A 26,583-nucleotide genomic window follows, 5' to 3' on the forward strand; every position below is an offset into this window, starting at 1 on the left:
GAATGCAAGCAGAAAAATATAAGTTTCTTGTGAGCGTGCCAACAATGGAAGAAACCAGTAGGAATTTGTTTAAAAATGTTTAAAGTATTGAGCCATCCTGCTGGAACCTGTGCACAGTGTGCTGTTTGCCTGTCACAAATGGCTTTTCTAAAAGAAATAAGTGAATTTGCAAAGAGTTTTGTACATTGTGGAGAAAAGTACATCATGTCAGCCTTAGGTCCAAACACCCGAGCAATTTCTGGGTCCCAGGGGCAGCAGTGAAGGCGAGGAGGGGCGTGAGTGTGGCTTCATTTGCCTTCCTCCCTCTCCCTCCCCCAAGCAGGCTCATTCCAATCAGCAGTGTAATTGGAATGCAACCACAGTCTGGAGGAGGAAGGGGAATTTTTGGCAAGGAGAGGCAGAGCAGTTGGGAGCTTTATTCAGATTAAAGCATAGACGACCATTCATTATCAGTACAACACACATTAGCAACAGCATAGCATTGTGTTTCTACAGCTGGGACTTATTTCAGTGATTGTATTGCCCCGCACAGAACATGCAAACAACTGGGATCTGATCACAAAACCCAAGGCTAATGGCTTTCAGTAAAAGATGGTGTTTCTGTAGGGGAAGAAAGACTTGTCTTCAAAATGAGCCATTGTGGTAAAAATTGATAGGCAGCCTGTCGCTCTCCCATGTGTTACATATGTTCTTGAACAAGTGCTTTTTCTGGGAGAAAAACCCTCGGGGAAGGAAAAAACCAACAGGAATGATAATGTTAAAACTGTTGGTTGGATTCAGAAGGCTGAACTTGTTCTTCTGTGGTGATGACACGTGGAAAGCCAGAAGATTAGAAAACATAATCTTAGCTTTGGACCGAATGCTTTCCTCCCCACAACCTCAGGGCTGTCTGTTGACACAGTGTGGGTTCTTATGGATGGATGTTTGGCATGGGGTGGGGATTCTGCTGAACCATGTGTAGACTTAAATGTGTTGATTGTGTGTTTCCTTCCCCAGTAATGTGCTCACATCCGTGGACATTCATGATTGGTTTTATTTTCTTACCTGTCTTCCTTAATGTTTCTTCGATAGTATCGGTGTGTCTCAAATATACACATTTAAAAACTACTTACTTAAGATGGCTTAAGCAATATTATTTTTTACACAGAAATTTTAAGACTAATCTATTTGTAAAATGATTATCTACAGCTGTACCCCTGAGGTGTCTGTACCTCACACTGCTGGGTACAAACACATTTAAACCTTGTCATTTGTCATAAATAAAGAGGTGCATAATAACAAATAACTCAGTGCTGCAAACATGCAGGTAATGTAACACTAAAACCTACCTGTGAAGCAAAGTGGTGGTGTTCCTGTTTTGCAGGTGAATGCAGGTGAACAAACTGGCTACAAACAGTTTGATACAGACTGGAAATACCCACAAGGGTTGAATACACAGCCCTTAAATGTCCGGGTTCCTTGAATTCACATAACACTTTCTTGCCCTCTAATGTTGCTTCCTCAGCAATCATTCTGGTGTTACCCGGCCTTTGGAGGTGAATAGATCACTGAAGACTCTGAGCTCATGTCTGAGAGGTGGTGATTCTGTGAAATCTCATAGATCTTTATCACTTTTTTGTTTTCAATGCAAGCTTCTTGCATTGGAGCTCTCTTTCCACTCCATGGGCTTCATGTTCTTCCTCCCTCTAACTGTGGAGACCTGGTGTTACTGATATACTTATTATTCTGAAATAAACATACTTTTTAATACTCACAAAACACAATGGTAATGTATAACATAGAATACCTTCCCTAACAACAGCTTGATGTCATTAAAAGTTGGATTTTCCTGTAGAAATGGTTCCAGAGTTAGCAGCGATTGTAACAAGAGTTCTTCAGTAACTAGCAAAAAGAATAAACAGAAAATGAGAGGGAAATATTTATCTTTCTATAAAATGGACCTTTTCAATAGTCATAGTTCCTTTCAATTTTTATGTGAGTTGAACCAATTATTCACCCCCTCTATAATTGCATGAATATTTTAATAGCTAACACAGATTACAGGGGTTTGGGGATACTAAATATTTTGCATTTACTTATAATAGTTAAATTGTTTTTCAGTAAACCATTCTTTGTCGGTCACAGGAGTAATAAATAAGAAAAAGGAAATTGGCAAATATGATTCACATAATTCCTATTTTTGAATATTTGTGGACTGTGTAGCAAAGCTGTCATAGAAGGAGACTGGGTTGCTTATAACATTGTGCTCTTTTCATGTTTCTGTGAGCAGACCTGAGTAGCATATGTTAGAATGAGATCATAAAGCATGATAAAAAAATATTTAATGTATGTATACTATGTAAAATTGGTGTGCTGTTTGTCTTGGCACATGTGCATTGGAATATTAATGTTCTCTTTTCTGTGGACTACCCAGGAAGTCTGTAATAAACAGAAACATAGCTATCCATTGACTCACTGATACTCTGTAATGAATACTTTATCTACACATGTGTGCTAGAAGCCATTAATGTCATTTGATGATGCACTTATGGTACAACACACCCCCCTGTTCTTTTTCAGTATCTCCAGCCATTGGTTTGCATTCTAGTCCCAGTGCAAGTTTAAATAGCTTAACGTTTTGTTTCAAAAGAATTGTAACACAAAGTGCCTTAAAACACATCCAAATAATAAATAACCTTCTGCAGTGCCCTTGTGCCTCCAGAGGATCCATTAGTGGTGGGGCTGTGTAGATCTGATAATGATGAGCGTTGGGTCCAGAATCATCAGTGCTTTAACTTGGCTTTGTCAAGGGAAGAAAATCTCCCTCTAGTTTTTTCTGGGTTTTGAATTTTTAGCTTAAATTGAGCTTAGGATAGAGGGCTCAAAGATAATGAAGTCCCGTGAGTTTAGTGAGAATCATTGCCTGGATAAAGAGGAGACCCTGGCAGTGACCTGGAGCGAGAGGAAAAAGCTGCAGCAGATCCTGAGCTGCCGGCCCAGGGAGAGCCTGCGTGGGAGAGGGTCAGTCTGAATGCCCAGGGGAAAAGCCACAGCCACAACCTTCAGTCAACCATGAAACATAAATCCATAGGAAACCAAACTTCCTTAGCTTTTATTCTCAAGGAACTATTAATCAGCTGGTTATCAGAATATTCAGGACAGGCTTTAATACAGTGTTGAAACTGTTAGAAAAGTGGAGCACAAACTCTGGTACTTTTCCCACCAGTGGGAAAAGTTTTGTCCAAAAAATGTCCTGAAATAGATGAGAGCTCTGTGTGTGGAAGAAGATTGTTTTACTTTGAGTTGAGCTGATGCTCCTGGGACCTGTACTTTTTTACCTAGAAATACCTGGCAGAGAGGGTGTTGTTAGTGGAAGCTTTCTCAACATCTCTCCTGTTTTGTTAACCTGACAAAGCCAGAGTGGGTTGACATCTGACTTGCCTTAAATGTGGTTACTAGAGAGGGAAAAATTGAGCCAAAAATATTAGTTTGTTCACTCATGGCTAATTGTTGGGGAAGCAGTTATTAGTCTGTGTGCTCTGCATGTGCCCAATCTTATAAAAATGAGACTTCAGTTAAATTGCATTGGCAGGCTTGCTTTCTTTTTGAAAAGAAGCATTTGTAATTAGTTAACATTACAATTTCTCTCACAAGAATACTTGAACCTCTTGTGTCTTGGACATTATACAGTTTCAGGAGCACCCTGCATGGCTGTGCTGTAGGTGAATTTTGACTTAACTATTGGATTTTAAGCCCTCAGCTTCACTTGACATTTCCCATTACTTGTAATGGGTAAAAACTGTGACAATAATTATATATATTTTTAGATATTTTAGAAAGTTGCCATCTGTATAAGCATCTATTTTACATGAAGCTTTTCACCACTAGATGAAAGGTGGCTGGTGAGCAAAAACCTATTGCAGTTCTTGGGCAGATGATGTCTCTTGTGTTATCACTCATCTGAGGATATTCTTGGTGTAATAAAACCTTAAGGAGCAGCAAAAGCAGTTTTTCTATTACCTCTTCTTTTTCAGATACCTTTAGGTTGTTCTCAGAGTTCTGGATAGAGTAAACTTTAGATTGTTGGGTATGTGGAAGCCTTTGATAACTGTGGATTTTTTATTACACCATCCAAAGAACTTTATTTGATTTGTGGAGCAGTGATGGGACAGTCTCTTTCCTATATGTGCTTGAGTGCTGGGTATCAAATACCTGAAACATTTGACTCTCTATTAGTATTTTATTACTCTTGTCTGTTCAGGTTGAAATTATTGGGTGAAAATCCCTTAAATGGAGCTCTGCATTAGGACTCCCAGTATATCTTTGAATAGAGAGAAATTGTATTTATTACTTTTATCACCCTTAAAAAAGCTACCAAACTGGAACCAGGCACTTCTTTTTCAGGGTAACAGTGTTGTTAGCAGCCCCTTTTATCAAACTACTGTGCTGAAATTTTCCTGAGAACTTTCATGTCCCTTTCCTGTGGAATAGGTCAGTGTGCAGGAGTTGTTCTGTGACTCCCTGCAGCCACTGACAGGCATCTCCTTGTGTTTTATGGAGGACCAAAACTCCTCAGACCTGAGCAGAGCTGTAGCTGGATTTTACAGTGCTGAATTCCAGTGGAAAGCAGCTTCATTAAAATCAGCAGCCTTATCAATGTAAAACTTGGGAAAACATGAATTCCATTGTTTAGACTGTCCAGGGTGGTGCTTCTCTGCCCTGGCTGTGGAGATCTCCATGGGAGTGCTCATGGACTGCCTCTGCCTGCTTTGATTCAGGCAGAAATTTGGGATCAGGAGCCTTGCAGGATCAGTGGGAGGGTGTTCTGGGGGAGAAAGGATGACCAGTGGGGTTTGGTTTTAGGTGGTGCCTGTGGGATGTGATTATTGGATGCACTTTTCTGTCTTTGCATTTCCTGGCAGTAATAAATATTGGCGATCTCATAGGAAAAATATCCAAGGGAATCATATAGTGAGGAATCTCTTGCAGCATCAGGTTCCAACCAAATAACTCTTCCCACTCCCCCCCCCTTTTTTTTTTAATGCTAGCTGTGGGAATTCATGCTTTTGCTCAATCCCCAAGAATCCTTTTGTGTTATCAGTAAATATTTTAATGTTTCACGGGGGAATCTAATATTTCCTGCTTACTAAACCTGTGATAATAGATAAGCATAGTAGTTGAGCAGTGGGGCAGTTTGTGAAGTCTTCATTGTGTACCTTGGCACCTTTATATGAAATTTGTCCCCTTGACCTTTTATTTGTTTATTTGTTTATTTAAATTTATTCTCTTAGGACACTGTTTTCCCCTGGGTATCTTTAGTTGACAAATGCAAATGTTCCTTCCTTTTAATTTAAACAAACAAACAAAAAAATCCTGAAACAATTATCAGCTGCTACAAATAAAAGATATCTTTGGAACTATCAAAACTCTTTAGAAGTTGATGTGCTCCACCCAAATGCTTTTCAGGTAAAACCTTTTATTTGTTAAGGATAGCAGCAAAGCCTTGGCTGCCTAATGTTCTACTTTTTATCATCAAGGAAGCTTTTGCTGGGCTGTAGAACTGAGCATAAGCCCCTGCTTGTGTCCCAGCACTAATTATGGTGAACCAGCCAGGAGTGCTCCAGGTCCCTCCCTGGTGAACTCACAGCTGGCAGAATTGTTGAGGGGGGAAAAAAAAAGCCACGTGAAACTATTGCCTGAGGAAAGCACGACCATCTCCCTTCCACTGCCATCTGCCTCCAGGTGCATTGCTAAAAGATGACACTTCCAGCTCAGCTTTCAGGAGTTAATTCACATGGCAATATAAATGATGAAGGAGCACAATTCATTTATGGTTGTTTTATTTTAAGCAAGATTTTCTGAAGTGCTGGACAGGTAAAATAATGTTTTTTTAAAGTTGGCAATCAGTAACTTAATTTTGTATTTCTGTTCTTCTTGCAGTACTGTGTGCAAAAAACTTGGTGAAAAAGGATTTTTTCCGTAAGTAGTTGTTACAGTTTTATACATTTATTTATAGATGGAATAAATGCTATGCAAATTCTATAGTCCAGTGTTTGCATATGATAATTATATTAAAATATTTGCAATAAGGGGGCTGAAGGCTTTGATGCTTTATTTCAGGGCTTCTATTTTTGTCTTAGGTGATACTCATCACAGAATCATAATAATAATTACAACACTGACACACTCTGTCTGTTTTTATGGGAGTGGGAAACAAATTGACCCACTCAGGCAAATTACATGTTTTTCAAATTTAGTGCCATATATTTATTAAGTCATTTTTCATCCAAGAACCTTTTGTCAAGCAAACAGATGTGCTCCTTAATTATTAATCACCACCTCATAACACCGATGTACTCTGAAATTATATTTTAATTAATTTTAATAATGTTTTGAAAGAAGTGCTAAGAAATAGATGAAGAAGGCAGAAAGGAATGCTATTGCCTGTGTCCTGCATGCACAGATCACCTGCCTGCCACCTCCCACCTGGGAGCAGGTGGAATTTGGAGGTGCAGACCTCAGCTTTGGAAAGAAATAGAAGAGGCAGTGATCTAGAATTACACTGTGCTTTGAGATACTTCTAAAACATTGCTTATATTTGAATTTCTGTATTGATTACAAGTTCTTGGGTGTTTAACAGTTTGCTCATGCCTGGAAAACCCCCTCAGGATGTGCACTGTGTGATGCTGAAGCACTGATGTCCCAAGGTCCCACTCCTCTGTCCCCACGTGCTTTCTGTGACACTTGTCCTGAGCCCTCTGCTGCCTGACCAGCTCTGGCTGAGTCACCTGAAATGCAGCTGGGACAAAATTGCACCTCAGCAGATGTGATGAAGGTTTCCCCACCTCGGTTCCTCAGCTGGCTCACAGCCCTGATGAGGGGAGGAATGAATGAGTGTGAGAGGAAAGGGCAGGACCTGGGGAGCCAGGGGTGGGGCCATCCCTTGGTGTCAGCTCAGCAGGAGGTGCTGATCGTGGGCTGCTCTGCTCCTGCTGCTTTTCCACCCCTGAATCTGGAGTTCAGCACCTTTACATTGATTTTTGGTGTTCAGATGAACCTGTGTTCAGTGCTCCTTAGGCACTGAGCTGGCAGCAAATGGAGCACAAAGCCATCAGTACACCAAGTGGATCCTAAGAGCAAGAAGAACCTGTTAGAGGCAATTTTCTGTTACACCAATACCAGCCAAAATTGTAATTGTGATTTATCTTAAATATATAAAAAAATGTAACTCTGTTTTCTCTTTGGCTTCTTTGTATACTGGGAATTTACTTAAACCTAAATTATAAAGATTAAGATGTTTTGATTTTTTCCCCCAATGTGTTTGACTTACAGAACTTTTTCTAGTCCATATCAGTGAAATAAATTGCTAATTTACCCATTTCCTGTGCTTAATATGTCATTTTATTCCCATTCATAAAGTAGGGCTCTTATTTATGAATAAAAGGCAAATAAATCTTCAAATGAAAAATTAAATAACTGAGCAATGATAAAGGACTACAAAGCATCCTGGTCCACTTGGTAGCTTTTTTTTCTTTTTTTCCTTGTAGGACTTCCTGATCCCTTTGCTAAGGTTGTGGTGGATGGATCTGGCCAATGCCATTCTACAGATACTGTGAAGAATACACTTGATCCCAAATGGAATCAGCATTATGACCTGTAGGTGGTAACAGTGATAACCAAAGGTTTGAAGTGAAATCCTCTAAATAACACAGACAATGTCAGATGTTCTTTATCCTGTCCTATGCATGGTTTGGAAAGTATCCCAGAGTTTATTAGTTTAAGTGAAAAGTCCACCTAGCAAAATTCCCCTTTCTCATTTACCTCAAAATTTGAACACTGCACTTGTTTTTCTGGTGCTGATGTCTGCAGCATGCTTACATGGACTACAGCATTGTTTTATTGTGGTATTTTCATGTTAAAATGAAGCAAGTAATTAACAGTGCTTTCCCCAAACTGCTCTTCTCTTCATGCAATTTTTGTTGGTTTTTGTGCTACAGTATCTTTTTCTCTGTGTGTTTTTTGTTCAATTTTCTCTCCTTTCTGTCATTTTCTGTCCCAAATGTTCTCACTCTGAATTATTGTTATCATCACTTGGGCACCTTTTGGTGCTTGTGAGCAGTAGAATCAGTATGGCACATATATGTCATGGTTTCCCTGTTTTTCTAAAGTATAGAATATTTCTGTACAATATAAGTTATTAAAGCTTTGATTTTTATGTAGGTCTCTGTGCATGCTTTATTTTCCTTGTCTTTTATTCTTTGTCTTTTTCCTTGGGATGAAAGATGGGGAAGAGGAATGAACTGCTTTGCATCATTGTATTCTCCTGTTCTGATCTCTGACATTTCCCCCATGGCTCCATTCCCTGGCCTATATGATTAGAAACTGTTTGAGCATATTTATGTTAACTTTGGCCATCACCAAACCTGCAGCAAATTGGTATTAGTACACAGACAATTTCTTGTCCCTCTTTTTCCCAGTGAAGAGAAGCAGCTTGATGTGTCTCACAGCAGAATATGAAAGGCCTGGATTGAAGTCATGTCTTGATCTACTCCTTATTTGAATATCCAAGACTAAATATGTGAAGTCCTTGTTCACAATGTGTTAGTGCAGGATGCAGAACATTTTCTTCACTGCTTAACAAAGTATCATAACAGTTTAGTGAAATAATAATGTTATGGTTTTATTATCCAAACCCAGTTCAAGCCTAGATTCTGCATGTGAGACTGTAATTGATATTCATTAGAGAAATGGATGCAAAAGAAGTTTTAAGTTCATTTGTAACAAATGGCTCTCTTTTCAGTTGAAAGGATTCTAAGTTAACTTGGTTTTTTAATGGCACTAAACCTATCAAAGTAATGATTTATACAGAATAGAGGTTTCAGACCTTTGCCTTTCCATGTCCTCTCCAAGGATCAGAGTAGAGCTAAGGAGAAATCTCTGAAACCAAGCCCAGATTTGGTTGTTTTTTGGTTAGGTGGGTCTGTTAATGAGCATTAATGCACAGCTTTCCAGGGATAGAAGGTGGGAAGTGCTGCCAGCATGGCTGAGTGCAAATCCTTCTGTAACCTTTGTGCAGCTGGGGAAGGGACTCTCCTGTGGGAGGAGGGTGGGCATCGTTTGGCACTCTGTGAGATTCTCTGTGGAAGGTGCCAGAATTCTGTGGGGAAGTCACTGGTTCCCTGTGGCTGCCCCAGTACTGGCCAGTTTGAAGTGCTGTGGGACAGTGGAGTTGTCTGGAGTGGCTGTCAAGGATGCTCAGTGCTCCCTGGGCTGATGATTTGATTCCCTTCTGGAGAAAAGAAGCAGAGGACATGGGAAATGAGGGAGGATGTTGATATGCAACAAGAGTAATGGAAAAAAACTGTAAAATCGTCAGAAAAAATTCCCTTCTGGTTGTAACTTTTAAGGAAGGATGATGAGAAGGTATTTTTAGGTTGTTTTATAGAACAAGCCATGGTTGTATCTGGATACTGTATTGTCTTTCCAAGGCTGTGATTGTAATTCACAACACACTATAAAAAGCAGAGGAAAAGAGGGGTTCTGGCAGAATGTTTTGCTTGAGCAGATTTGAAGCATCTCTTGCTGGGTTGCCCAATGGAATTCAGACCTGTGTGAAGTATTTTTTGTGGGTGGTGGTTTGTTTATTTCTTGTTCAGAGAAGTTCCCTTAAAAAATTTATTTTTTTGAGTTAGTGTATTATTTTCAATATAAAATATTGTCCTCTAGGGAAAACAACTTTGGTTCTGGCTGTTGAATTCCCTGATGACAGAAGTATATCCAGTATTTCTAATCTAAAGTAAAATTCAGTGTGGTGTCAGACCTTGTTATTAGAAAATAATCCCTTCCCTCTCCAAATTTTCTTCATAATAATTTAACCCCTTTTATAATGTCACCTGTTATTCCTTACTCTAGGGAAATATATTTCCATTTATAAACATCAGTCACATTATCTTAATTTCCTATTTAAAACAGCAGTAAAAGATTCAATCTCTTTGGTACAACAACTCACTGCCTGGCTGTTATTGCCAGGTAATTTTTTACTCTATAATATACTCAGTGTCAGGTCTCAGCTTTTCATCTGCACCAGCTATTAAGATAATTTTTTCATGTACCATATGGTGGCAGATGCAAATGGCACAGTCAGATGGAGCTGTTCTAATATATGAATGCAGTAATGTCTGAATTAAGTTGCTAATTCCAAGAGAATGTTGTGGCTTGCTAACCTGATTCAGCATAAGTAGATATTCTGTTGTATAAGAATTTTTTAGAAGGACTTCTGCAGTGTTCTAAAGAGCAAAAAGGGGTTGGCTTCTCCCTTATGTGGTTCTTAATTCAGATCTTAGTGTGAAAAGGAAGTGGTTGAATTAGCTGCCTGGATTCTTCAGCCTAGATGGGTGTGTGTGTGTGTGAAGGGAGGGGGAATCTGGGAGACTTTCCAGAAAGAAATTGCCAAATAGTTGCTGTCTGGATGTAGTTTAATGTCAGTAAAATACCATGCTTGCCCTGGATGTATTCCCCTTCCTTATTTTCAGTCTTGTTTGTGTTTTCCCTATTGTTCAGGCCTTTCCTCAGAGCTTTTGAATAACCAGACTTGACACATTTACAGCCTTCTTGCATTCAGAACTAAACTACCTAAACCAGCAGTTCAGGAACTTAAATCTCCTTTTTCTCTTCCTTCCCCTCTCTTCCCTCCTGTGATAGCCAGACCCTCTCCCACATTCCCTGCCCAGTCTGCCCCAGCGTCCCCAGCAGCCCCTGCCCTTAAGGCACAGCAGGTCCCATCCCCTCTTTCTCTCTGGAAGGTGTTTGTACCATCATCTCCACCAAAACCTGCTCCTGGTCCCAGCTTTGGTCTGTGCCCCTCGAGTCCTCACCCCCAGGCTCCTCTTCTCCTTTGTGATCTCTCTCCAAAGGAACCTCACCCAGCTCCCACAAATAACTTCTCCTTTTCCCAAAATCTCCTTGCTGCAGGTTCTGCTGCTCTCTGGTGCCTTCACATCCTCAGGCTTCTGTGCTGCCATGGCAGAATCACTTTTCTCCCCCAATCCTCTGACTCTGTTTTGTCTGGTTAATGCTAAGGATCCTGGATTTTTCTCAGGGAGAGAAGGCAGCAGCTCTGCCTAGTGCTGCTTTAGACAATCCCATCCTAGATTATCTCCTAAAGAGCCATCAAACAGCTCTGTGCCACTCCTTTTCCTTCTCCACATGGGCCTTGAGGCCCATTGGATGAAGCTGATGCCCTTTGCAGCAGCCAGTGAGTACCACATGTCCCTGCCCCATCCCTGCCCTGTTCCTGCCTCAGCCACAGCCCCTGGCAGGTCCTGGGGACCATCCCAGAGGCTCCAACACCCTTCAGTTGCTGCCCAGATGGGAAATGCCTGGAAGGAAATGAATGAAGATGGCAGAGAAGAAATTGGGGTGCTATTTTTCATCCTGTCTCTTCACACCCTCTTCTCCCCAGTCTGAAAGCAGTTGGTAGCTCAAAGCAGAACACTGAGATTATATTAGAAAAAAAAGTCAGAAATGGGAAAATGGAGAAAAAAACCAAGTAATTCATCCAGGTCATAAAAACAGTCTGTGTGACAGCATGGATTAGAAATAGGGAATTCCTGGCTTCCAAACCTGAGTTCATACCTTGTGATGCTGCATTTTTCTCTCTTTCTGGAGGGAGTATGTCTGGCTTGTGATCAGGAAGAGGTGTGTTTTTTCAGGAATATATTTTTCCACTTTCTTCAGTCCACATTTCTCAGTGAGGTGAACTCTTCAGGGAAAGTGTATGTAATGTCATGGGGAGGAAAAGTCACTCAATTCCAAACCCTCCTCAGTGGTAGACACAGTAACGATTGTCCCCCTGTTCTAAATTTTTATTTAAATAATTTAGAGGTTTCTACTAAGGCATGAATTTGATTTTTTTTTCTTGGAAGTGCTAAGAGTAGGGAAATTAAAGTTTCTGAACATGCAGTTCTTAACCACAGTCTTAATTGTAAAGGTTCAGAAAATATGAAAGTCAACAAAATGTCTATGCAATTGAATTTCTATGTATCCACTTCATTAATACTAATCTCATTATCTCTGTTGAAGTCCTGAAGCTGTGGAATAGATATTGCTGATAGGTTAGAGGAAAAAAGAAATATAAGCTCCAAGAACTTTAATTATGAGGAGGAAGTGAGAGTCATCCCACAAATTGGGGGGGTTGTGTTTTTTTTGTTTCTGGTATGGTTGGTTGTACTTTATTTTTTGGAACATTCTTTTTTAATAAAAAAATAAAATTCCTAGCTCAGGCTTTTATGTTGGAACTTTATTGCCAGATGATGTAAAACAAATGTAACTTATCCACCAAATGAATTGGAAATGTCAGCTCGTCCTGCTGTCACTCTCTAAATACAACCATGGGTTTTTATGCCTGAAATGATGCAGAGATGTAGATGAAACATTTTGCTGTAAAGCCAACTAGATGTTACTTAACTATTTATTTTCTTCCTTTATTAAAAAAAAAAATCGACATTTTTATTTGGAAAAATGCAGCTTGTCTTGTTTATTTCCTTTGAAAGTGTGAACCAGCCCAGGTTTTTGGGTGCAATAATCAAGAACAGATTATAGTAGAATGTGGAGTTCCCACCTGCTTGGTGTGGATGGTGACTGTTCATCCCAACCCTGAGAACCTCACCCTGAAACATTACAGGAATTCTTGGAAACTGTGTTGTGTATTCAGCTGTTCTACATGTTATTCAAACTGTTCTGTTATGGAATTGTGTTTAACCATATACCTTTGACTTTTTTAAAGCAACAAGGAAAACTGGAAAATTCAAGACAGGTCATGATAAGTCTTTATTTTTAAGTGCACCTAAATTGTTCTCATAAGAATTTATTTTAAGTACATAAAGCATTGTAGACTGCAACTGTGCACGTGATTACCCATCTTCATCTCGTTTCTTTATGCAAAATTGGCATTGTCAAGGTTGTAAGGCCAAAAATCTGACCTATATTACACAATCACTTTACTATTCAAAAAACTTTGGGGCTTTTCAATGTGAAGTTTGTGTTTTGTTTGGGTTTGTTTTTGTGTAAATGTGCAGTGGTTACTTTTAACCATGAGGTTTTAATGTCTTCTACTTCTTGGGTCAGTTGTTGTCTGCAGGTGGGAAAAAGAAGTTGTACAAGTGCTGCTTTTTGAAAAAGGAAAAATGGGAGAAGTGTTAACCTGATCAGAGCTGTAATTTTAAGCCATGCCAGTTAGTTCAATTATTTGGTTTGCCAACCTTGACAGTATCATTCCTATCTTTATGAAAATATTAAGATGTTTAAAAGTCAGTAAAGCCACAGTCAGTGGGGAGATGTATTTAGATATTGGTTGATCAGTTTTCATTCAAAAACAAACAAAAAAGAAGCGCTTGGAACTAAACTAAGGCCAGAATTTGTGGTCTGGGAAGAGAGAACTACAAGCAGTTCTTGGGATCTAAGCCATAGTTACAAATTCATTTCCCTTAACTTGAAACAGCCGTAATTATTCAGTATTGGCAATCACTGATTTATCTTGAGTGTTTTGAAACTGTCCTCTGAAAGTTTTGAAAACAAAAACAAGCTCGCAAAGCAATTGCCTCTGAAGAGCAAAGCTCCAAACAAAAAAAGCAGAAGTGAAGCAGCCTGCAGTGTCCAGGTTCCCCCAAGGCAGTGCACACAGATCCGGGCTTTGCCAGGCATGTCCGTGGGAATGCTGCGGGAGTCCTGGGCAGGAGGGGAACGTGGCAGGTCCCAGCCAAGCCCCTGTGTCCTGGCTGTGTGACTCTGAGGTGTCATGTGTGTCCCAGACTGGCATTACTGAGGGTAAATCAGCCTCCCTGGGCTCGGGTAGCTGCAGCTCTGTGATGGCTTGGCCTGGCAGTGCTGCTGCTGGGGCTCCCTGCATTCCTGGGGCTTGCAGGAGCAGCCCCGAAGAGCTCCTGGCTCCTGCCCTGCGCTGGGGCTGCTGTCCCTGCTCCTGCTGCCTCCAGACGCTGCTGGGATGCCACAAGCTTTGTCCCCTTGGGACAGGCTGGGCTGGGGCATGGGGCTGAGCATGTTTGTGGCTGCTCAGAAAGCTGTGGTGGAGGGCCAGCCTGCAGTTCACATGAGTGCCCCCCTCCCAAATCAGGCTTTCAGCAGTTTGTATTCAAGTGAGCTCCTCCATGAGACACGCTTCCATTGAAATCCAAAGTACATCTTACCTGCAGATGACTTGCTCTCTCTTGCCATTACAGTGTGTGTTAAATTTTTAATGTAGTGGTTGATGATCTTTCTTCCCCCCAAGGTGGTTTCTGATGCATCATCAAAGTGTTCAGTGAGTGCCACTGACAGTTCTGTTTGTTCCCCGTTTTTCAGATACATTGGGAAGTCGGATTCAATAACGATCAGCGTGTGGAATCACAAGAAAATTCACAAAAAGCAGGGAGCTGGTTTTCTGGGTTGTGTCAGGCTTCTCTCAAACGCAATCAACCGCCTTAAAGACACTGGTTGTAAGTAAGCTAAGGACAGGTTTCTTCTCTTTCAGCCCAAGCTTGCATGTATAGGCTTTTGAAAAATGACCCTTAATTGGGTTTTTGCTGGGTTTTATAAAGCTTTTATATCCCAGGTGGTTTGTGATGGTGTTTTGTTTTGTTGGATGATTTACACTTTGTGCCCTCATTTTGTAGATCAGAGGTTGGATCTCTGCAAGCTTGGGCCAAATGACAACGATACTGTTAGAGGACAGATAGTAGGTGAGTAAGGTTTTTATCTTTTAGTTCTCTTTGAATCTCTAGTTTCTTAGTAGCTATAGAAATGACTCTTCTAGATGTCAGTTTTCCATATTGAATTCTCCTGTCTACTGCCAGAGCCATTTGGACCTCAGGCTAGAATTATGTAGGTAGAGAATTAAAAAAAATAACCAAACCAAAATGCTCAAACCACCTAAAAAACCACCAAAACAAAATATTATAATAAATGTTGAGGCAAATAAGACCATAGATAATAAAAAAAATTTAGAAATTTTTTAATTTTACTGTAAAGAAAAGTGCCAGTTTGAGTGTGAGCTGTCTCTGAAAAACTGACCACAAAATTCTTGGCCATTGAGAGCTCCAGCAAGGCTGTGCTTCCTTTAGGTTTTGGGGAAAACCTAAAAAGCATCTTGCTTACAAGGAGGTAAAATTGCTGTCTGGGATGACTTGATCAATTAATTTTGTGTTTTCGTGGCTTATTAACAAGTCTGTCAACAACCTCAATAATTGTACTTTGTCATTCTGTGAACTCATGAACTTTAAATAATTTCAGAATTAAAAAGAAGCTGGCAAATTGAAAAGCAAGTATCCACAAAAAAACTTCATAAATACTCTCTTTTTGATGCATTCTCAGTTCTTTGTTTGGTTCCTTCTCAGTTCTCAGCATTTCTAATAGGTCCTGTAAGTCAAAAGTTGGTCAGGATAAGGAAGTTCTTTATTTATACAGCAAGATGTTCATGAGAATATTTGGACATGAGGGAAAGAAAAGTGAATTTTTATGCTCACTTTTATGTTCAGTTCCTAGTTGAAATTATATCCAAACAGCACTTCTGTCAGCCAGGGAACACCTCTGAACTATTAGTCAGCAAATAAGTGTGTTTGTTTACCTCCCTCTGTTGAATAACACCTGTGACTTTACCTCTTGGTGTTGCTTTAATCATCTGTCTCTGTCTGATCTGCAAGTGCTTGCATTAAGATCAGAGTGTGGTGGCACAGGGGAGTGAAATTATGGTAGAAATGTGAATTTGTAAGTGCATTGCTGACCCTTCAGGCTGTTCTCAATTAAATTTTCCACATGAGCTTGCACAGAAGAGTAAAGGATGAATCAGAGTCACTTCTCTGGGCTGTGTTTTGCTGTGGGTTTGGTTTGCTTGCTGGCTTTGCTCCAGTGTCCTGGTCCCTGAGCATCCCTGTGTGTGCAGCTTTGTTTGTGGGTGCCCTTGGAGGGGAGGCTGGGCTGGGTGCACAGAGCAGGGGAGCAGGTTCAGGGTGTGCTGGGAGCACAGAGCAGGGACTGTGCTCTCATGCTGCCCTCCAGAGTATGAACTCAATCCTGGTCAGCATTGCTGGGGAGTGCTGCCATTCATTAAAGGGGAAAAACCAACCCAGAAAGGTCTGGGAGGCCTGTGGCAAATCCATTTCAGTGTGCAATGACAAAGAGACTTCAGAGAGAACTGTTTAGGGAGAAGCAGTCAGAAGCAGTCAGCAGTGTGGGCACAGCCTGGACTGCCAGGCTGGCTGTAGCTGATGTGCCTGGCAGAAGTGGTGCAGCCAAAGCAGCTCTGGCTCTCCTGGGGTGCTGCTGGGGCTGCCCCTGACACCAGGAGCTGTTGGATTGTGCACTGAACCTACAGAAAACCTCCCTGTCAGGTTCCAGCAGAGACCCAGGGCAAATCTGTGTTCTGTTTTCTGTTGATACCATCAGAACGTTTACTCAGTCATGGTTCTGTTTTAATTTAATGCATCCTTGGTAAGGTTCCAGAGACTCCTGTCTTTTTTTATTTAAGTTGCCATTATTAATCTTCTTATATTTTAATCTTTCTTCACTAATGCAACTTTATTGAGTGGATGAATGAGCCTGAGTAAAACTAGATAATTCCACTCTAGTAGTTAGATGGTAGAGAAATCTGGATTAAAAATAAGTAAAAGGCAGAATAAATTATAAATATGCTCTCAGTTCTTGCAGTTATAAACTCTCTGACATTAAGAGACCGTGCAAAATTGCAAACCAATATTAAAATGTAATTGATGCCTTCAGCAGATGATAATCTTACTAATCAAGTGCACAGTGGGTATGCCTTGGTACAGGGCATATCCCTGGGTTGTCTTCAAATAGAGGAAGAAAAGGAGGCATTTTCAGCAATGGATCCAGGGGCATCTGAATTGTGTCTTAATCTTGCAGTTCTTCTATGCCACTACTTTATTTCTGATGTGGCAGTGCAGAAAGAAATAAGCCCTTACTTATTACCAAATGAAGCTGTGCACAAATTTTGCTCCTGACGTAGGCAAAGGGGAGGTAATTGCCTTTGTTTATGTTAATTTCTGTCTCTGTGTTTTGCTTGCCCAACCTTGCCTACCTGCAGTGGTGTGAGCATGGAGTGTATGGGGTCGTGGCAGAATAAATACATCATGTGAGATCCTGGTTTGGTTGAATTTCAAGGTGTCTTTCCCTCTAAAGTTGTTTTGTAATGTTAGTTCATGGATGATGAGGGGTTAATATGGATTAGGAATGAAGCAGGTACTCCAGGGCTCCCTGGGTTGGTCTGTTGAGTTCTAAGCTTCAAAACATGTTGTTGAAAATTTGGGGACTCGGGCAAAATCTGCCAGTTCTGCTCCAGCCTTTTTGACATTCTGATCTTTACAAAAGTTTGGTTGCATCCAGGTAAAGATCTGTAAGATCATTTCACTGCATATAAATAGGACTTGAAGACAGTTGTCCAGAGGTATGTTAATGCCACCTCAAGAAATGTGGGCCACAGCACGTATTTAGCTTTTTAAGCAATTGTTTTATTGTTAAAGGCATAACAAAACATCAAAAAACCACCCCAACCCCACAGGAACACAAGTGTCATAAATTATCAGATTGGACACTTTCAAACTGTGATATTGGGAACAAAAGCAGCCTAAAAAAATCTTTGTTTTCATAATTGCAGTACAAAAGCTTCAGGCATAAATACCCATTATAGTGAATCATACAAAAAGAAAAATTTAAAAGTGAAGCAGTTCTGGTGAGGGCAAGCAAGGGCGTTTCAGGCTGCTTTGTGTGAGTTGCATTTGACTTCTTACTACTGCTGTTAGAAAGTGGCCAATAAAGCAAATCTGAAGCACTTCTAGCACTGCTTCTAGCAGTTAGATTGAGCCTTGTTTTGTGTTTGTGTGTCTGTGTGTGTGTTGAAACCCATGAGTGCACAAAATATGTGAGAAGGAGGTAAAACCAGGGAGGGATTCCTTATTTTAGCTCTTCCTGTTCAGAGTTCTGCTGTTGCCCCGTCCCAGCCGTGTGTGAGGTGACACCCCACTGCCACCAGTTGAGTGTCACAGTCAATCTCAACACACAAAATTAATTGCAGTTTCACAGTTCACTTCCTTTTCTTCCTTAACATGCACTCATATTCCTTAAGCTAACTTTTTTGAAGTAAAATGTAGAGAATTCCATGTGTGAAAACAGAGTTCCTTTACAAACATCTTTGATTTGTGAGAAGGAAAAAAATATCCCGAACATGTCTCAGCTTAGTCCTCCAAGTTGTACCAATTTGCTTTCAAATGTAACCACAATTTGCATTCAGATGCCACATCTTTAATAATTCTTTTATTATCCTAACAGTCAGTCTTCAGTCCAGAGACCGAATAGGCACAGGAGGACAAGTTGTGGATTGCAGTCGGTTATTCGATAACGATTTACCGGATGGGTAAGCTGACATCACTGTGATGTAAACACAAGTCCAGCTCATAGATCAGACTTCTGTGATAGGAGAACTCAGCATGCAAATAAACTATTTTAAATCTTGCACTCAGAGTTCCTGCAGTTCTGCATTCAGAACAGGAGCTGAGCCAGCTGGGGTATGCAGAGCAGTTGATAGTTTGGCTGTTGTCTTCTCTCCACTTGGAAAAGGGGAGTTGACATATGTAAAGAACTGCTTTGAAAAATAACTTGTCCTAGAAAACACATATTTCAGATTAAATCACAGCCAGCAAAGTGCCTTATGCATGCAGTAGTTTTGTAGCAAGGAAGTGACCACACTGTCTGGCTGCCCTCCTGCAGCACCGCGCAGAGGTATAGATCCACTGTGATAAACATGGATCACTTCTTCTTCATGCACCTCTTAGAGAAGAAAACCTGACTGGAAAAGGTAATGCAGCCCAAGTTCTTGCTGTATTTACCTTCCAAAAGTAGGGTCTAGGATTCTTGTTTGTCCCTGTGAGAGTAATGACATCATTATCACCTAGAACAGTTTTGCAAAAACAGGGAAATACTCTGGTTTAGGTTCTGGTGCTGTCAGCAACTTTTTCAGAGCAGACACAGACTTTCTGAATGTGATTCTTGGCAGGTAAAGACAGGAGAAAGAGTTTTCAGAGGATGAATTTTGAAATGCAAATCATCATCCTAGTCTGTAAGAGCATTCTTTTGTTAATTCGGAGTCCAGATAAGTCAAAAACATTTTTGAAAATGCTTCTAAATGTTCACTTCAGAATGTTCCTTGCATAAATATTGCTCACTTAATTGTGTAACTGCAAAATTTGCTGTACAGCCTCATGTATTTCAGAGTGCAAATTTAATGATAACTCAAAAGTCATATTATTTGAAGCTGACTTTTTAATGAAAGCAAGTAGTGCATCAAGATGCTATGAAAGCATTTGTTAGAATCGGTGGTCAGAAGAAGTTAAATGCATTATTAAACACGTTTCCAAAGTTTCCAAGAAGTTCCTTTATGTGACTACTTGGATTTAATTAGAATTCAAGCCATTATTGACTATGAAGGTGTGATACTGTTAATGATGTGTCTGGTTCCAAGGGAAGAATATGTTAAACCATTTCTGAGTTGAACTTTGTTGTTTCCTGTCACCTCGCTCAGCTAACGTGATTCATAGCAGTGTAAGTCTTCCTGAGCTGGGCATTTCTGTTGGAAACATTTTGTGCCCTGGCTTCCTGGAAATAGCACTCAGTGCCTTATCTGTGCCTGTGTGCCCTGCAGGTGGGAGGAGCGCAGGACTGCTTCTGGAAGGATCCAGTATTTAAACCACATCACACGGACAACTCAGTGGGAGCGACCCACACGGTGAGGAATTCCTTGGGATGCTGTGGGGAGGATGGAGTTTGGTTATTGAGCAGTTCCAAGGGGCTCTCACAGGAGGATTGGATTGCTCATTCCTCTGCTCAGTCACTCTGCACAAGCTGAATGCTTTCCTTCTTTAGCATCCTTCTCCTTCAGTCTGCCTAATATTTAACTCAGAAGATCATTCCTGACTCCTTTCTTCCCTGCTCTGGTTGTAACATCTTTGCTTTCTTGTAGAGATGCTCTGTAAATACAGATGTTACATTTTGCAGACATCTTAAGGGGCGAAGAAGTGAGACCATGAGTAGCTGTCAGACACTGCTCTGTGACTGTAACCCAGAGCAGTTACAGCTGATGGCTGCAGAGTGTATTTGGAAATAATTGTGATCACTTTTTCTGAGCACTGTAGATGTGTGTTGTGAAACTGTTCCTCAAGCCACTTTTGCTATTGTCTGTGTTGCAGGCAGTGTCATTGCATTTTTATCAGAATCCTCTGCAGATTGTCTGTGCCTGCAGGTGTTCTCTTCCATTCTCAATATCATTCTGGTCTCTGCATGGATATATTTGATTTTAAATAATCTGGACTGTTAACACTGTCAGTTCTGATACATGTTCGCAGTTTTGGATTGAAAGGACTGAACAGCTTTCTGTTTTCCTATTTCTGTTTTTCCTGGTATATTGCAATACTCATTCTAGGCTCTAGATGCAGTAGAAAAGCAAATGCAAAATGTATAATTTGTGTTGGGGATTTCTTGTGACCTTGTAAATCCCCCTTTAACCCATTTAAAATCCTTTTGAAAGCGGCATTGAGATACAAAATCACGCTGGTCAGTGTTGCTCTTGTGAGCAACTGCTTTTATTCTTGCTTAGCCCTTTTTCACCATCCTGGCCTAATAACATTCTGTAAAAGTTAGAAGGAATAACAAGGTCTGATCACTTCCTCAGCCACACGAAGGCAAGGTGACAAAGTTTGGAGGTTATCGGAACAAGACAACCCCCATGGCAGGGAGAAATGATGAGGAGGACTCCATCTTGTCAGAAGGCTAATTAATTACTTTATTATACTATATTATTCTATTCTATATTAGATTACATTACACCTAAACTGAATCTGCCAAGCACTTAACTCAAACTGCTCAGAATCTTGTGACTGTCAGCCCACAGTCCCGACACACACACCTGGATTAATTGGCCAGTGAATCACAACACTCACACCAGAATCATTATCAATTCCCTTCAGGTAAACAATCTTCCACGATACATTCCCCTTGTGAACAACACAGGAGCAGTAAATGAGATTAGAATTGTTTTTTCTGTCTCTGAAGTTCAGAGAATGTGAAACCCAGAAATATTCTTGGGAAGAATTGTGCCTTGCTTTTCTCTGTGAAGAGCAATGTGGCGACAGGAGGCGAGGCGGTTCCTGGTTCCTCTGGTGAGCGTGGACCAGGAGCATCCTGCTCCAGCCCAGGTGTCCCCAGAGCCCCAGGTGTGCAGTGTGACCCTCCTGGCCAGCAGCACTGAGTTTCCATGCTGTCCCCAGGCCAGCATCCGAGTACTCGAGCCCGGGCAGGCCCCTGAGCTGCCTGGTGGACGAGAACACTCCCATCGGCGGCACCAACGGCGCGTCCTGCGGGCAGGCGGCGGATCCGCGGCTGGCCGAGAGGAGGGTGCGCTCCCAGAGGCACAGGAACTACATGAGCAGGACACACCTGCACACCCCTCCTGACCTGCCTGAGGGATATGGTATGGAAATCCAAGGGGGTTGCTTGTGGGGCTCTCAAGGAACGGGGAAAATGGGTTGTGTCTTCTCATGTGGAAGATATTTTCATTCCTTAGTTGAAGGGAATTGGTCTTCGTGAGTCTTCACGCTGCATTTTTTGTTCTTACATTTTTTAATTTGTCTTGATTTCACAGAGCAAAGGACAACTCAGCAAGGTCAGGTCTATTTTCTGCATACTCAGACTGGTGTCAGCACGTGGCACGATCCAAGAGTACCTAGGTGAGAAATGATGGAAGTACCCTTAAAATTTCAAATCAAAATCATTTAAGCAGTGCTCTCCTCAAAGTTTTCTCTGGCTAATATTTCTGATTCTTGACCCCTAATACATTATTTTAACATGTCATTCATCAAAATGAATTAGTCTGTCTTCCCCAGTTCTTCAAGTTGGTATTGTAATGAAAAAATGGAAAACTAGGAAATAAATTAGTGTTTTGGAAATAGGAACAGTTCACTGATTCTAGATTTTGCATATGAATTAGAGCCAAGTCCAGATTTTAGTACTCTGCAACATAATGAAACCAACAGTAGAATCTAAACACTTCCAAAAGAAGTTCCATCAAGATGCTTTGGTGAAAACTGGATTGGATTGAAACAGCCAAACTGCTTTTCCTGTTGAAATTATCTCAACACTTGGAAAGAACCAAATCCTAAGTCTTTTAAATTCCATGTCCTTATTTACACAATATACATGTACATACTGTTCATGAAAGTACATGTGATTATTGCTGATGTGTTTGAAAGGAAAGGATGATAGTGCAAATTATCAGTAGCTTCTGATTGTCCTTTAAATAACCAAGAAATCCTGTTGTAAATGGTAATAAATCCTCTTGTAAACACTTGTCTCCTAAAGTCCAGGAATGGTGGTGTGAGATTTGTGTGGTTTGAAATTGGCAGGTTTGAAATTGAATTTTGTTACTGTTTTTCTGTTGGAAGATTGTACCTTGCTTTGATGCAGCTTTGATGCACTGCCTGCAGAGCCAGTGTAGGAAGTCAGTGACTTGTGGATTATGCAAAACCAGGCTCTAACAAAAATAATATGAAGATCTAATCCTTAAGTTTGGGGTGTGATAGTTCTATGTGCAATCTAAGTCAGCACTGCCCTGAGGTGTGGCAGCACAAACAGCAGGAGTGTCTCTGAGAACAAGAATTGTTAGCATGAGGATAGAATTGATGTCATTTCTAAGGAATACTGTATTTTTGAGGCTAACAGCCACAGTCAAGGAGCCAGCAAAAGTGATCCCTGCAGTACAGCAGCAGTGTGTTCATGGGGAATAGAGCAGGTCAATCCCAGAGCTTGTTTCCATGTTTCCATTAGTGGCTCCTCAAGTCCTTGGAATCCCTGCAGACTGCACCTTTTAGGGCATTCTGTCCCTTGGCTCTTTCCTCCCTCAGCTCCCATGATATTGGGAGAGCTGAACACCTTTGGGAAGAGCTGCACTGGACAGTGTGAGGAGTCTGAGGTGTGAATTGCATCCATGAATAGTCAGTGTATATTTTTGGAGACCAGCATTTGTTTTCAGTGAGGCTCTGGAATGAATTTACATCTTCCAAATTTCAGCAGAATTTTTCTTGAGACCTTTTGAGGCACCTCTGCATTGCTCAGGGCAGAGCTGAGTCATTGTTCATCTACTTGATTTGAAATAGTTTGTTAGAGAGCTGTTTGCTTCCCACAGGCCCACAGGGTTCTGGGGCAAAACAGCCAGTGCCATGCACATCCCATGTGTAATTCTTCATGGAAAGTATAACTCTTCAGCAATACAGTTTTGTTTTGCATGAGTTTCTAAAGTGTGATTCACAGCTCCTTACGTGACTAATGTTGTTTTAAAAAATGTTTTCTGTCAGAATTGGTGCAGAACTGCAATTCCATTTTGACAAATATGGCAATGGTCTTTATTTTTGTTCGAAGCCTTTATTAATTTAACAGCTGAAGTTGGTTTGTAAAATGAGGGCTATTTGATAAGGACTTTTTTCCCCACGGCATGTGTTCTGGGGTGTGTGTTTTTGCTCTGGTGGGCTTGTACCTTGGGAGCAGAGATTCCAGCTGAACAGATCAGGTTTCTGAAACAATACATTTTCTCAGACTTCATGGAATTGTTCTGTTACATTTACGCTTGTTTGGCTCGGAGGCCAATTGCTGAGGTATTTTTCATTTTATATTTGTTTTCACAGGGATCTTAGCAACATCAATTGTGAAGAGCTTGGTCCACTGCCTCCTGGATGGGAGATCCGAAATACAGCAACGGGCAGGGTTTATTTTGTTGACCATAACAACAGAACGACGCAGTTCACGGACCCGCGGCTCTCTGCAAACCTGCACTTGGTCCTGAAGTGAGTCTGGAGCCTGCCTGTGGGTCGGGATGCACTCTGCCATTTCTGGAGGCTTTCAGGTGTAGTTCTTTGACACATCACCAGCTGACTCTGTTTCACGGCAAAGACGAGCTTAAATTCAGCCTGCAGGAGCGTTTAGGCAGGAATGTGGCTGTTGTGATGCACAGGGGGAGGGAAGCAAGTGCTGTCTGGTGGGAAAGATTGGCCCATAGATTTTTGTTTTTTCCCTAACAGCAAGAGAGACACTTTATTTTCTTCATATTTCATTCTATTTTCAGTTATGAAGAACCTGAAGTTGTATGTGAGCCAGTGGTGTCAAATAGTGATGAGTTAGGAAGGGGTGCACAAGTGCCCAGCTATTCTCCTGGAGTAAAGGAGAAATAACTCAGCTCCTGCCTTCAGTTTTAGAGTAGGACTAGTTGATATGTTCTCAAAATAAGGCCCCAATAATTTGACTCGGTTTTTTTACAAAAAGGATAAAGGCATTTTTTCTGCCTTCGTGTTTTGATATCATAATTTCATCTCACAGTTTTAAAAAGAGAAGGGGAAGCTTAAAAGAATTCTGGCTCGTGTTTTATTCCCTAGACACTCATTACACACTGGGGATTTTCTACTAAAAATGGAAACCAAAAGGCAAACAAATATTTCTTTTTTCTCTCTTTTTTTTCCCTCAGAGGCTTGTACGAGGTACTTGTGAGTTTGATTCTATTGTTTCTCCTGCTAATACCTTTTAATACTCTTGGGAAATACCTGTAAAGTATTGAGTAGGTGTTAAGTGGAAGAAACAATGAAGAGTTGGTTGGATGGAAAGCCAGGCAGCCCTGGGTGAGGAGTCAGTAGGAGGAATAGTCCTGAAAGGAAGTGAATCATTGGGAAGAAAAGCTGAAGGAAAAGAATAATGGGAATAAGCATCGAAAAGACAAAGCTGAGGAATGGAAAGTCATATCCAGGAGACAGCATGTCTTTTATGCATTACACAAAAGCTGTCTAGCCTCTACCCAATATACACTTGAACCTCACACCCCAAGAGGGAGAGGAGCCTAAATACAGAAAATGTGTTAGAGAAATCACTGGTTTTATATGTGTATATTACAGGAGTTTAGTAAGCTGCCATCATCCAGAAACTTTGGGTTTAAAACAAATCACTGCTCATTTTAGCTGAATTGAAATTGGTGGTTTGAAAATAAAATGGTCTTGAAAAAAATCAGCAGTGAAGGAGCATGTTCATGTTTCAAACACAGAAAAGTTCCTAAAATCAATTCAGATTCAGTTATTTTACTTCAAGAAAAACTTCAGCCCCTCTTAGCTACAGCAGTGCAGTTCTGAAATTGTAGAAAGCTCAGTGAGCTGGGCTGTATTTGACAAACTGACCTCCTCAGGTAGGTTTATTTTGAAATGGCAGAAGGGGCACAGTAGCCAGTTCTACATGGATCGTGGAGGACAGATAACAGAGCTACCTTTGTTAGCTGGAAAATCCAATTTGACTTTTAATTTCCAGGATCACAGAACCATTTACCATTTATTTGAACATAGAGTTCTCCTACAGTGTGCTGAAGTTCATTTGTCCATCTGTCTTTCATTAGGAAAGGATTTCAGAAACTCACCCAACAGTGTCATCAGCAAAGTCTGCTGCCTGATAAATCATTTTTGCTGTTTATTCTTTTATTACACCAAACAGGATTTGTGAAGGTTTCCCCTGCCTTGAGCTCACCTCCTTATTTGTTCTTTAAAAAACAAACAAAAAAAGTAGTTTGCCTTAGGCCTGTCATTTTGTAAATTATCAAAGGAATAAGTTTAGACTTTGTGTGGGATGGGTGTGATAGAGTTTTAGGTTCAGAGGCATTTACTTTCAGGGATACGTTTTCTATTGAGCTGAGTAAAGCCATTTGCTCTTCCAGTTAGGACATGGTAAGTTCTGAAAATAATCAGACTTGTTACCCAGTTCTGTTCTAAGACATTGACCAAGAGTTTGTGATAATTTTGATAAGTTATGGCACCTGAAAAGTATTTAGTTGTATCCTTAAAGCACTGTATGGAATCAAGCACAGTCACTCAGCTGTGAAAACAAACTGAGAAATGAGATTTAATGACCTCAAACACTGCAGGTTGTTTAGCTGATCATACACTGATCATTTTTAGTCAAATCTGGAAAATGGCATTTTATTTTTCTCCTCTTAGTACTTCCTTATTTTGGGAAGCCCTGTGTGGAGAAAAGCAATGATTTCATTTGATGCTAACATCATGCTCATTGCAGAGATTACATTGCCTTTAGGAATGACCCTGTCCAGCTTTGTGCTTTGGGGAACTGTGACTTTTTACCCTTAAACATGACATGGAGGGGTGCTCACTGTACTCTATAAATATGGCCTTCTCTGGTAGTCCTATACAAGGAGTATTTTCATTTAGTCCTCCTTATGGAATTAGAAATTCCAGACAACAGAATAAGGATTTAGCTTCAATATTGTATCAAGTAAATACAGTTTAAATGAGATTCATATTTAAAACTAATCACAAATGAAAGTTGCCATGCACATGGCACAAATGACATAGAGCCACAGAACCAGAGCCAGTGTGTGTCTAAATTATTACCATGATTTGTATTTTTCTGGGTGTCCCTGTAGAAAAGTCTAGAGGTGAATTTTGGTTGGCTAGGAGAGTTTTCTACTAGGCCTTGTCTCAAGACAGACAGTGAAATGTAAATTTCATTGAA

At 40.7% G+C, this 26,583-nt stretch overlaps 1 protein-coding gene across 1 annotated transcript in view; it reads left to right on the plus strand.

Annotated features, from left to right (window-relative positions):
• The window catches only part of SMURF2 (SMAD specific E3 ubiquitin protein ligase 2), a 56,827-nt gene that overhangs the window by 21,465 nt on the left and 8,779 nt on the right, over positions 1-26,583 (plus strand). The window contains exons 2-10 of the mRNA XM_084218806.1: positions 5,920-5,958; positions 7,527-7,635; positions 14,338-14,471; positions 14,649-14,714; positions 18,316-18,400; positions 19,685-19,768; positions 21,306-21,508; positions 21,680-21,764; positions 23,715-23,873. Of these exons, the coding sequence (XP_084074932.1) occupies positions 5,920-5,958; positions 7,527-7,635; positions 14,338-14,471; positions 14,649-14,714; positions 18,316-18,400; positions 19,685-19,768; positions 21,306-21,508; positions 21,680-21,764; positions 23,715-23,873 (964 nt within the window). The remainder of the gene's footprint in view (positions 1-5,919; positions 5,959-7,526; positions 7,636-14,337; positions 14,472-14,648; positions 14,715-18,315; positions 18,401-19,684; positions 19,769-21,305; positions 21,509-21,679; positions 21,765-23,714; positions 23,874-26,583) is intronic.

The sequence above is a fragment of the Fringilla coelebs genome (genome assembly GCF_963513975.1).
Source record: "Fringilla coelebs genome assembly, chromosome: 19".
NCBI lineage: Eukaryota > Metazoa > Chordata > Aves > Passeriformes > Fringillidae > Fringilla > Fringilla coelebs.